General features: G+C 42.5%; 1 protein-coding gene across 1 annotated transcript in view; it reads right to left on the reverse strand.

The window, feature by feature from the left end:
- The window catches only part of cdadc1 (cytidine and dCMP deaminase domain containing 1), a 150,303-nt gene that overhangs the window by 53,238 nt on the left and 83,329 nt on the right, over nt 1-13,736 (reverse strand). The window contains exon 5 of the mRNA XM_038802619.1: nt 4,767-4,816. Coding sequence (XP_038658547.1) covers nt 4,767-4,816 — 50 coding nt within the window. The remainder of the gene's footprint in view (nt 1-4,766; nt 4,817-13,736) is intronic.

The raw sequence follows: 13,736 nt of genomic DNA on the forward strand, positions 1-13,736 counted from the left end.
TAAGTGACGCGGCAGGTTGTTACATGAAGATATGGGTGCAACGTCAAGGAAAATTAGGAGAAAAGTTGAGAGAGAGGTTACTGATCGAGGTGTTAAGATTCAAAACAGAGGTAAAAAAGCCAACATAAGTGTACTTTACCTGAATGCTCGTAGTATTCGGAATAAGGTAAATGAGTTGATGGCGCAAATAATCATGAATGACTATGATTTAGTGGCCATTACTGAAATATGGTTAAAGGATGGTCACGACTGGGAGTTAAATATCCGAGGGTATCAAACTATTCGGAAGGACAGAGTGGATGATAAGGGAGGTGGTGTAGCTCTGTTATTTAAGGATGACATCCGGGCAATAGTAAGGGATGACATTGGTGCTATGGAGGATAAGGTTGAATCCTTTTGGGTGGAAATCAGGAATAGTAAGGCGAAAAAGTCACTGATGGGAGTGGCCACCAAATAGTAACATTATGGTGGGCAGGCAATAAACAAAGAAATAACGGATGCATGTAGAAATCGTACAGCAGTTATCATGGGGGATTTTAATCTACATGTTGATTGGTTTAACCAGGTCGGTCAAGGCAGCCTTGAGGAGGAGTTTATAGAATGTATCCACGATAGTTTCCTAGAACAGTATGTAATGGAACCTACAAGGGAACAAGTGGTCCTAGATCTTGTCCTGTGTAATGAGACAGGATTGATTCATGATCTCATAGTTAGGGTTCCTCTCGGAAGGAGCGATCACAATATGGTGGAATTTAAAATACAGATGGAGGGTGAGAAGGTAAAATCAAATACTCGTGTTTTGTGATTAAACAAAGGAGACTACAATGGGATGAGAGAAGAACTAGCTAAGGTAGACTGGGAGCAAAGACTTTATGGTGGAACAGTTGAGGAACAGTGGAGAACCTTCCAAGCAATTTTTCACAGTGCTCAGCAAAGGTTTATACCAACAAAAAGGAAGGACGGTAGAAAGAGGGAAAATCGACCGTGGATATCTAAGGAAATAAGGGAGAGTATCAAATTGAAGGAAAAAACATACAAAGTGGCAAAGACTGGTGGGAGACTAGAGGACAGGGAAATCTTTAGGGGGTAACTAAAGCTACTAAAAAAGCTATAAAGAAGAGGAAGATAGATTAAGAGAGTAAACTTGCTCAGAATATAAAAACAGATAGTAAAAGTTTCTACAAATATACAAAACAAAAAAGAGTGGCTAAGGTAAATATTGATTCTTTAGAGGAGTTTTAATAATGGGAGATAAGGAAGTGGCTGAGGAACTGAACAGGTTTTTTGGGTCGGTCTTCACAGTGGAAGACACAAATAACATGCCAGTGACTGATAGAAATGAGGCTATGACAGGTGAGGACCTTGGGAGGATTGTTATCACTCAGGAGGTAGTGATTGGCAAGCTAATGGGGCTAAAGATAGACAAGTCTCCTGGCCCTGATGGAATGCACCCCAGAGTGCTAAAAGAGATGGCTAGGGAAATTGCAAATGCACTAGTGATAAGTTACCAAAATTCACTAGATTCTTGGGTGGTCCCGGCAGATTGGAAATTTGCAAACTTGACACCACTGTTTAAAAAAGGAGGTTGACAGAGAGCGGGTAATTATAGGCCAGTGAGCTTAACTTCGGTAGTAGGGAAGATGCTGGAATCTATCATCAAGGAAGAAATAGCGAGGCATCTGGATAGAAATTGTCCCATTGGGCAGACGCACCATGGGTTCATAAAGGGCAGGTCGCGCCTAACTGATTTAGTAAAATTTTTTGAGGACATTACCAGTGCGGTAGATAACGGGGAGCCAACGGATGTGGTATATCTGGATTTCTAGAAAGCCTTTGACAAGGTGCCACACAAAAGGTTGCTGCATAAGATAAAGGTGCACGGCATTAAGGGTAAAGTAGTAGCATGGATAGAGGATTGGTTAATTAATAGAAAGCAAAGAGTGGGGATTAATGGGTGTTTGTTGGCAATCAGTAGCTAGTGGTGTCCCTCAGGGATCAGTGTTGGGCCCACAATTGTTCACAATTTAAGTAGATGATTGGAGTTGGGGACCAAGTGCAATGTGTCCAAGTTTGCAGACGACACTAAGATGAGTGGTAAAGCGAAAAGTGCAGAGGATACTGGAAGTCTGCAGAGGGATTTGGATAGGTTAAGTGAATGGGCTAGGGTCTGGCAGATGGAATACAATGTTGACAAATGTGAGGTTATCCATTTTGGTAGGAATAACAGCAAACTGAGTTATTATTTAAATGATAAAATATTAAAACATGCTGCTGTGCAGAGACACCTGGGTGTGCTAGTGCATGAGTCGCAAAAAGTTGGTTTACAGGTGCAACAGGTGATTAAGAAGGCAAATGGAATTTTGTCCTTCATTGCTAGAGGGATGGAGTTTAAGACTAGGGAGGTTATGCTGCAATTGTATAAGGTGTTAGTGAGACCACACCTGGAGTATTGTGTTCAGTTTTGGTCTCCTTACTTGAGAAAGGATGTACTGGCACTGGAGGGTGTGCAGAGGAGATTCATTAGGTTAATCCCAGATCTGAAGGGGTTGGATTACGAGGAGAGGTTGAGTAAACTGGGAATGTAGTCGTTGGAATTTAGAAGGATGAGGGGGGATCTTATAGAAACACATACAATTATGAAGGGAATAAATAGGATAGATGCAGGCAGGTTGTTTCCACTGGCGGGTGAAAGCAGAACTAGGGGGCATAGCCTCAAAATAAGGAGAAGTAGATTTAGGACTGAGTTTAGGAGGAACTTCTTCACCCACAAGATGCCACTACATCTTTGAAGAATAAAGGGACTAAGGGTTATGGTGTTCGGGCCGGAAAGTGGAGCTGAGTCCAAAAAAAATCAGCCATGATCTCATTGAATGGCGGAGCAGGCTCGAGGGGCCAGATGGCCTACTCCTGCTCCTAGTTCTTATGTTCTTAAGTGGATCCCCCTTTTTGATTGTTCTTTTTATGGGCAGAGGTGGAGTTGGATTGTGGGCCTTAGCATCATAGCATTTCAGATACGGATCTTTGGATGGCCTAATACTTTCTTTTGTTTTTGAGTTGAGGGTTGGGGGGTTCGCTATGACGACCCTCCTGCCCTGGAGTGGCTTTCCCCCCGTTTAACGATTAGGACCAGTCTGTACTCCTTTTGGTTCTTGGTCCCACGATATCCTATTGTTCTACTGGCCCAGTGATCTGTTTTGTCCTTTGATTTGGAACTGAGTGATGGGAGTGTGGAAGTTCGAACTCTTGCTCTTGGCTTTTGCTCTCATTTTACTTCTTCAATGCGAGACCCTTGGTTGCACCCAGTCCTCTCTCTGTGTTTGCCTTTGCCATTTCATCACCTTGAAGATGTAGGTTGGCTGCCTGTTCTGATCTGGATCTGGAGAAGAGTTTAAATTGCATTGTAAGAGTTAGTCAATTTCCCCTTAGCACTGGGGTTCTCGTGGTATTTTTTTCTTCTTCTGTCATTTTGTTTTGTGGCTGTGGAGAAGAGGTAGGTCCATAATATTGCCTGTATGTGTAGACAGGTCATTTTTCCGTGGAAGAAACATTAAATGAAATGAAAATCGCTTATTGTCACAAGTAGGCTTCAGTAATGAAGTTACAGTGAAAAGCCCTTAGTTGCCACATTCCGGTGCCTGTTTGGAGAGGCTGGTACAGGAATAGAACCCGCGCTGCTGGCCTGCCTTGGTCTGCTTTAAAAGCCAGCTATTTAGCCCTGTGCTAAACCAGTCCCTGCTAACATGCTGGGGTTTTTATCCCCAGTTCTATCCAGTATTATTTGTTCCCAACGAAGTAATGACTATTGTTTTGTGCTGTACCTGTTGTACATTGACACCTATAGCTATCTTTCTGCTTTTGTTTATTTGAAGCAATTTGTTTTGTGAAAAATGGAAAACCTCATTGAAAAAAAGATATACACAAGCTGTAAGCTGGAAAATTTTCATGACACTATTTGAAGATGATCAGGGAATCGCTCCTTCATGACCTGGCCACTATTTATCCTACAACCAACATCACAAAAGCAAATGATCTGACCATTATCACAATGCAGTTATTGGACCTCACTGCGTGCAACTTATTGCCCATTTCCTACAAGTTACTATACTTCAAAAGTACTTAATTTCACCCCACAGTTCTCCATTAAAGTACTTAATTGAAAGAGTTAATAAACCATCATATGTTTTTGCTGCTTCCTTCATTAATTGGTAAGAAATATTTAATCTGCAGGATTCATTTTTTGGGCCACTACATACATTAATTTAAATTCCTTTATGCCATCAATTGTTTTAAACTATAAAATCATCTTCATTCAGTAGTTTATACTCAGCCACACAAGATTTGTGTGGTTGGAAATTTTTCCAAGGACAATTTTCCGTGGTTGATATTATCACATTCTTGTATGTACGATTTTAACAAAGCCATAAGCCCCTTTTCTCCCTGGTCTGTGCTCATGCAATGGGAGGGTTAAGGGGCTGGGAAGCGCAGGGTGGAAAACATGCTGCAATTGGTTGAAAGAAGAAGCGGACAACAAAATTCAAGGTTGCTGTGCTTTTCTGCCTAAAGTTGCCCAAGTGCAGAATTAATCAACACCCTGCATACTTTAATACCTTGCTTTCACAGTTTAGGCTTTCCCATAGAGAGTAGCCATCAAGTGAAGTGGTGATGGTGGCTGTGATATTACAACCAAGCAAAAATCAAATCGCTTCAGCTCAACACTGGTAACATTTATTTTTTGAAAAATATAATGAAAGGAAACTAAAACTTACCGACTTTCCTTCTGCCCAGATCACTGCCCCAACGCCAATTTTTTGATCCTCTGAAATATATTAGTGCAGGGTGTTACTTATTACAAAATCTGCGATTTACGTACTTCATCCCACTTTAACCATTCAGTCAAAGGAATTCCTGCCTGCTGCAGGCATGTATTCATTTTAAGAATCAATTATAAAAGAACAATACTTTTTACTGTACCTTGGTACACGTGACAATGAATCTGAATCTAAATCTTTAATTTAAAATAAAAACAAAGTGCTGGAAAAACTCAGCAGGTCTGGCAGCATCTGTGGGGTATGGAGAGAGAAACAGAGTTAACGCTTCAAGTCCAATGTGATTATTTTTTGGAATGGAGAGTCCATAATTTAAAACCTTGTGCACAGCACATCAAATGATAACCAGATAGCTAGAAGGGTGTGTAATGTTCCTTGTATTGTTCCCCAAGATAGCCAAAAGTCGTAGTGTTTACGAAGAACATTATGTATTTAAAACAAAGCTAGTTTATTTTACACTACTTTAAATGGTTCGCACACTTTGAGTAATAGCGAAGAAAATATTATTGAATCTATGTTACAATAATCTATTATGTCTCTCTAATACAACCAACACTAACTCAACCTCACACTATCCTTCTCCATCAATTTCTCCCAGAATGCCTCGAGACACAGACTTTTTGTGACTACTCAGTGATGCCATCTAGTGTTGATTTAATGAACATCATCTTGTTAACCTTTAATCCCCCTAGAGTATACATATAATTACATCCCCCTTATTTTTAGATGTTTGTACAGTACAAACAGGGAAATATAACAATATTGTATGATACATTGATATGTATGCCAAAAGTTAACAACCGAGTCAAAACTCTCCCTCGAGTATACATATCATTACATCCCCCTTCTTTTTTAGATGTTTGTACAGTACAAACAGGAAAATATAAGTAACAATATTACATGATACATTGATATGTAGGCCAAAAGTTAACAAGCGAGTCAAAATTTGTTTCATAGTTTGTTTGTTTTTCTTTCAAAATTCAGTCTTTCAGGTTCTTTGATTCTGGATGATCTCCTCAATCCAGTCAATTGAGTTGTAGATTTGTCCAACGGCTTATGGAAGTCATCTTGTTGCTTGTCAGACACTGTAGTAGTATGTAATAAATTATCAAACTGAAGACATGGAAATAACGTATGAGAAAATTTGACTTTCAGAAGAGTACGTCGATTTCTGCTAAGAACAGAAGCATCGGTCGCTTTAACAATATACGAGAAAGGTGCTGCTTGGCGTATGACCTTAGCTAAATCAGACCAGCCTCCAGTGGGAATCTGAATTCTCACTAGATCATCTGGATCAAGTGGTTCCATCGATTTTGCATGTTCATTGTAGTATTTCTCCTGAAGTTGCTTTTGATGCTGCATTTTCTCGATGACTTGCTGAAGATTAGGATCAACTAGTTGTAAACATTGAAGAATTGTACACAACAATTTGTTCATTAAGAACTGAGCAGGAGATAAACCAGATGAGAGGAGTAGCCCTATAATTCAATAAAGCTAAGAACATATCTGAGTCAGAGTCAAATGCTTTCTTCAAAAATGTTTTCACAATGTGAACGCCTTTTTCTACCTTGCCATTAGATTGCGAATAAAAGAGGACTAGATGGTATAGGAGTGAAATTATAGTTACGATCAAATTCTGTCCAAACATTACTATCAAAGCAAGGTCCATTGTCTGTAATAACTCTGCAAGGTATCCCAAGACGAGCAAATATTTCTTTAGTCGCTTTGATCAGGGATTTCAAAGTGAATCAGACATTTTCATTACTTCCGGGTAGTTTGAAAAATAGTTAATGATCAATACATAATCACGACCATGAAAATGAAAAAGATCAATACCAACTTTCGACCACGGAGCCTTCTCGAGATTGTGAGTTGTGAGTTTCTCTTATCTCTGTGTCGACTGATTTCACTGGCATGTCTCACATTCCAGCACAAAATTGGTTATGTCAGTATTTATTCCAGGCCAATATACACTCGTCTCGCTCGGCGTTTCCACTTTTCTATACCTAACTGGCCTTCATGAATTTTCTGGAGGATCATGTGCCTTAGCATTGTAGGAATGACAAGACGATGGAGATGAAGTAAAAACCCATTTACGATAGTGAGATCAGATTTACTATTCAAGAACAGCTTCTTCCCTACTGCCATCAGACTTTTGAATGGACCTACCTCGTATTAAATTGATCTTTTCTCTACCTTGCTATAACTGTAACATTATATTCTGAAGTCTCTCCTTCCTTCCCTATGTACGGTATGCATTGTTTGTACAGCATGCAAGAAACAATACTTTTCACTGTATACTAATAAATGTGACAATATTAAATCAAATCAAATCTAAATTTCTGAAGTTTGAACAGTTTCCTTTCGGCCAACCATTTTTCAAATGGCTGATTACTCGTTGTAACATTGAATCGTTTTCAGTTTCTGCTCTGTGATGAGCTTGAGTTTTTCATCAGAGACAGGAAGAGTTTCAGCTGTAAGTTCCGCTTGAGCTTCTACAAGTTGAACTATCTCAGGTTGTTGTTCATCTGTTTCTGTAGCACGAGATAATGCGTCGGCAATGGTAAGATCTTCCCCTGGGGTGTAGACCAGCTGAAAGTCATACTTTCTTAGTTTCATGATCATTCATGGCAGTCTTGGAGTCATATCACAAAGAAAGATTTGAATGATATGAACTAATGGTTGGTGATCTTTTTCAACCGAGAAAGCTTTCAATATCTTCCTGCACAGGTGTAAGAGGTTTGTCTGTGCTGTAGATTTGTTTCACAAGGTGCAAGTCTTGACAGGCTTGTGCACCTAATATTGAAGATCATTTAGCTTCAACAATCTCGAACTGCAAGGATATCACAGTGTCGTTGCTTGTCACTAAGAGATAGCATGACCCTCATGAAGTAATCATGTTACCATTGTCGTCATGTAACTGGCAGTCAGTTTTCTGAATCTTGGGACTATGACAAAGTTGTGATAAATCAAGAGTATTGATTAAATTTGCAGATGCTCCAGTGTCCAGTTTGAACACAATTACTAAACTGTTGACTTGTAATGGAGCGTTCCATTCAGATTCCGTGTTAATTAATTGTATGGGATGCAGTATCTGTGGATTGGAAGTGTTCTTTATAGCTGTCTGGTATTTCTCCATAATTCCCACAAAGAATCTTCAAGACAATAAGTATCTATATTAACATTAGGATTATCTATGTTTGAGGTTTCTGCACTTGTATCAACACTCTGAACATTAATTTGTTTCTTCATTAAATTTGAAGTTTTAAAGTGTATCCCTTTTAATGCAGCTCTGCATTGAAAAGCAAAGTGATTCAGTTTGCCACATTTGGAGCAACTTTTTCTATGTGCTGGGCATTTTTTATGTGAGTGGGCATGTCCACAATGTCCAGAAGCCATGACGTTGCTTTCGTCATGTGCAAATTGGTTGCAGAACGGTCTTCGTCCAATGCGCGTAGTTTGTTGAAGTGCGCATGTGCAGAACAACTATGCGCAATACGGTTGCCGCCCTAAACCCGCTTGTTTCTCAACTGCGCCACAGATCCAACGCAGTTGGCCAAGGTGCGTTTCCGCGCCCTTTTCCTGTATCAGAATTTCTGAATACTACATTCGCTCTACACATTTCAATTGCATCTTTCAATTTTAACTTTTTTTGCCTTAATAAACGTTCCGAGTTTCTCATCTTTGCTGCCAAAAACGATTTGATCTCTGGTCATGGGAGTCTGACAAATTGAGAAATTGCAGGTTTGTGACTTTAATCTTGAATTAGTAATGAAGCAGTCTACGGATTCTCCATCTTTCTGCACTCTCGTTTTACAGACAAACCGTTCATAAATTTCATTAATTTGAGCTTTGCAATGAAGGTCAAATTTTAAATAACTACATCAAATTTCTTTTTATCATCTTCCGTGGAGAATTGGAAGGAGTTATATAATTCAATAGCCTGTGGTCCAGCCATTGTTAGAAATAATGCAACTTTTCGGTTTCACTAGCTGTATCTAAATCTGAGGCAGATAGATACAGTTGAAACTGCTGCTTAAAGATTTTCCAATTCACATCAATTTTACGAGAAGTCCGGAACTGTTTCAGAGTCTTCAGTTTCTCCATGAGGTCTCGACTTGTCTGTGTGAGTTGATGTAACAGGTCTGGAAGCAGTCTTGCCATCAAAGTCTGAGAGCGTGCTGATTTTCTTTCTTCTTAGATTCTATCTAATTTTAGCTAAATTACTTCAGTAATTACCTGGTACCATGTAATGAATTTCCACTACTGGTAGCATGTAATGTTCCTTCTATTGTTATCCAAGATAGCCAAAAGTCATAGTGTTTACAAAGAACATTAAGCTACATATTTAAAACAAAGCTAGTGTATTTTACACTACTTTAAATGGTTTACACACTCAACTGAGTAATAGTTAACAAAATAATATAATTGAATCTATGTTACAGTAATCTATTATGTCTCTCTAATACAACCAACACTAACTCAACCTCAGACAATCCTTCTCCCAGAATGCCTAGAGACGCATCCCTTTTTATAAGACTACTCAGTGATGTCATCTAATGTTGATATACATAAGCATCATCTTGTTAACCCTTTACTCTCCTTAGATTATACATATCATTACAGGGTGTACGTTAATGTGTCTTTTGCAGAGAAAAATGGTAGGTGTTAAGAGTCTTCCCAGATAAGAACTTCACCTTATCAAAGATCTCTCAATTAATCAATTTAAACACCCCAATTTGAATCAACCACAATTTTCCAGGTGATTCCGGCAATTATCTGGATATCACTATGAAACATATAAAAATTAAATAATCACAACTTGCATTTACATATTGTCTTAAACATGGAAAAACATCCCAAGGTGCTTCATAGAAATATAATTAAATAAACAACAAAATAAATGAGTGTGAGAATGGATATTAATTTTAAAAATATTTTTGGGAAGTATCGTGTTATGCTGTAGAGAAGTCGGTTTGTCTATGTAAATGATTTAATTAAGATGGGAAAAGATTAACGGAGACATTTCGTCTGGAAGGGGGAAATAATTAAAGGTGCTAGACGCATGCATTTGTCAGGAGACTTTTCTGGTCAAGTGGTTTATGAGTACATTTGTATTAGGAGATGCCATGGAATCTTTTGTTTCCAGTTGTTAAATTTCAAAGGGGAGTAAAAGGCTTTTTACAGCTGGTAAAGTTTTGATTAAGTAAACAAGGAAGATTATTAAGTTTTATTTAATCCAAAGTGGGGGCCATAGGAAAACATGAAGGAACTTTATATTTTGGAAAAGTCAAGTTCAAAGTAGTTCTGGGGACAATGGAATTGTAAATGAAAGTTAAATGGATATTCAAGGAGAGATGGTGAGTGCATAGGGGTTGGCTTTATGAGGAAAACCTGTTGAAAACAGCGCTCGGCTGAGAAAAGGTGCAGTTTGAATCAGCTATCCAATCAAGCCAGAAAAGCTTTTATGAGGCTGTGGCGCTAACAATTGTACACAAAGACTCAAGTGATGTACAAGAGAGGCTTTATTACAGTGAGATGCTATTCCTCCGGCGGCGGCAGCTGTAGAATGGCATCCAAGTGAAACTTACGAATATTTATACAGCTCCCTGTGGGCGGAGCTAGCCGGCAGGGGTTTACCGGAGAAACCTGTAATACAGGTACGGCCATACATCCCCCTACTGCAAGCACACATATATACAGTGGTTGGATTACCACATTCACCCCCTGTAAAAAATGAGTCCGGCAGGGGTGACGTGGAACTATAATACATAAAGTGATCTATGTACAAAAGGGTAAAACAAAAGAAAACCAAGAGTCCATCGGGCAATCTGGTCACAGGTTGAGTCGGATCGGCGGTCGAACGTTCCGTTGCGAGCGACCTAGCTGTGGTGGCGACGGTGCAGGTGCTGGCGGTGTTGGTGCTGGCCAGTGGCGGGATGACTCCGGGAGCGAGCCGAAATCTTCCATGTCGTCCAGCATGGGCAGGGGAACGAGGTATGGACCTGGTGGGGACGAATGGGGGGGGCCGGGGAAAAGGAGGGAGGCGTGGGGGAGCGTGGGCATGGGATCGGCACCCGAGGGAGCCAGGTCCCTGAGCGAGACTGTGTCCTGGCGGCCTTCACGGGGAACTCCACGTATGCATACTGGGGCTTCGCGTGGAGCAGGCGTACTTTGTCCGCCAGGGGTTCCGCCTTGTGGTGCCTGACATACCTATGAAGAAGGGCTTGGCCTGGAGTCGTGGGCCAAATCGGGAGCGACACCCCGGATGTAGACTTCCTAGGGAAGGCAAAAACGCGTTCATGGGGTGTGTGGTTAGTTGCGGTGCACAGTAGCGACCGAATGGAATGGAGCGCGTCAGGGAGGACCTGCTGCCAGCGAGCGGCTGGGAGGTTCCTGGACCATAGAGCCAACTGGACGGCCCTCCATACCGTCCCGTTCTCCCTCTCTACCTGCCCGTTACCCCAGGGGTTGTAGCTAGTCGTCCTGCTGGAGGCGATACCCCTGCTGAGCAGGAAATGACGCAGCTCCACGCTCATGAATGAGGATCCCCTGTCACTGTGGATATAGTCGGGGAAACCGAACAGAGCAAATATGGAATCAAGGGCCTTAATGACGGTGGCAGACGTCATATCCGGGCATGGGATGGCGAAGGGGAACCTAGAGAATTCATCGCCCACACTAAGTACATAGGTGTTGCGGTCGGTAGAGGGGAGGGGCCCGTTGAAATCTACGCTGAGGCGTTCAAAGGGGCGGGACGCTTTCACCAGGAGCGCGCGGTCTGGCCGGTAGAAGTGCGGCTTGCACTCAGCACAGACCTGGCAGTCTCTGGTGACTGTCCGTACTTCCTCGACGGATTAGGGCAGATTGCAGGCTTTGACCAGATGGTACAACCGAGTGACCCCCGGATGGCAAAGGCTCTCGTGTAAGGCACGGAGCTGGTTCACTTGTGCGCTGGCACATGTACCTCGGGAGAGGGCGTCTGGGGGCTCATTGAGCTTGCTGAGGCGATACAAGATCTCGTAATTATAGGTGGAGAGCTCGATACTCCACCGCAAGATTTTATCATTTTTGATCTTGCCCCGCTGCGTGTTGTTGAACATGAAGGCTACCGACCGTTGGTCAGTGATGAGAGTGAATCTCCTGCCGGCTAGGTGATGCCTCCAGTGCCACACCGCTTCAACGATAGCCTGGGCCTTCTTTTCAACGGACGAATGTCGGTTTTCGGAGGCATGGAGGGTGCGGTAAAAGAATGCCACGGGTCTGCCTGCCTGGTTCAGCATGGTGGCAAGGGCAACATCTGAAGCGTCGCTCTCTACTTGGAAGGGCAGTGTCTCGTCTACTGCATGCATCCCAGCCTTAGCTATGTCAGCACGAATACGAGCGAAGGCCTGTTGTGCCTCGGCCGTGAGGGGAAATTGTGTGGACTGGATTAGTGGGCGGGCCTTGTCCGCATATTGTGGGACCCACTGGGCGTAGTAAGAAAAGAACCCCAGGCATCGTTTGAGAGCCTTGGGGCAGTGGGGGAGGGGAAGCTCCATGAGGGATCGCATGCGGTCGGGATCAGGCCCCAGTAGTCCTCTGGACTACGTAGCCGAGGATGGCTAAGCAGTCTGTGCGGAAAATGCACTTCTCCTTGTTATAAGTGAGGTTGAGGAGAGATGCGGTGTGGAGAAATTTAGCAAGGTTGGCGTCGTGGTCCTGCTGGTCATGGCCGCAGATGGTGACATTGTCTAAGTACGGAAACGTGGCCCGCAGTTCATACAGGTCAACCATTTGGTCCATTTCTCGTTGAAATACCGAGACCCCGTTAGTGACGCCGAAGGGGACCCTAAGAAATTGATACAGGCGACCGTCCACCTCGAAGGCAGTGTAGGGACGGTCCGATTTATGAATGGGGAGCTGGTGGTAGGCAGATTTCAGGTCAATTCTAGAGAAGACCCGGTACTGTGTGTAGCCACCTAAAATGGACGCTGAGCTACAAAATAAGCCAAGCGCTAAGACTGCTGGGAAACAGACAGTTTAGCCAGACCAGCAGTCTGCAAAGAGAGCATTTTGCATTCTGCAGCAGCAGAAACCAGTTTGGGCTCAGGTGAGAAGACCTTAGCTAGGTGCAAATGGCAAAACGCTTTGCATGCTAATGAGGCAATCAGACCTGAACACCCACACAATAGATACATTTGATTCTGAATTGGACACATTTGAATCAAGGCCCAGACATCGAGGCACCAGAAACCTCCAAACAAAAGGGCATAAGAAACGCCCCCCCATCACGGAGACCCCCTCGCATTGGGGAATTAAAACAGTATCGATGAGGAATTGACCCAATAGGTAAAGCCCGCCCAAGAAGAGGGAAGGACAATGGGATCCCTATAAAAGACAGGGACCTCGTGTTGTCCGGTCTGCTTTTCCGTGCTTCGGCTCTGACCAAGACCTTGAAGATCCAATCTGACTCCAGCCGTCGAGCACCAGCCGCCGAACCGTAAGTGCCAGTACGACGCTCGCTACGCGAACTAAGCCCGCTAGAACCCCCAGTGACCAGAACGCTTGCTGAAGGTTGCAGCCCAAGACCAGGACGAAGGCCTCGCTCCCTGACCTTGCCTGTTCCTGTTAGATAAGTATTCTGATTACTTTAGTTTAGTCATAGCTTAGTCTCCTAGTGTGTGCATGAATATTTATTATTACTGTATAATAAATATTATCGTTTGGACCTTACTAATCGGTGTATCGTCTTTATTACTTTGAACTTGACCTTGGAATACTCGTGACGTTGTCTATACGGCAACTGGCGACTCCTAAGCTGAATAAATACAGAAGACAGAGCCTAGTGGTGTTAAGCACTTGGAAGTTAATACACCCCAATAAACGCGTTTTACGCCCATAGTAAAACGTGCAACATGTGCAATCTGA

The sequence above is a fragment of the Scyliorhinus canicula genome, chromosome 7, assembly GCF_902713615.1.
Source record: "Scyliorhinus canicula chromosome 7, sScyCan1.1, whole genome shotgun sequence".
In the NCBI taxonomy this organism is placed as follows: Eukaryota; Metazoa; Chordata; class Chondrichthyes; order Carcharhiniformes; family Scyliorhinidae; genus Scyliorhinus; species Scyliorhinus canicula.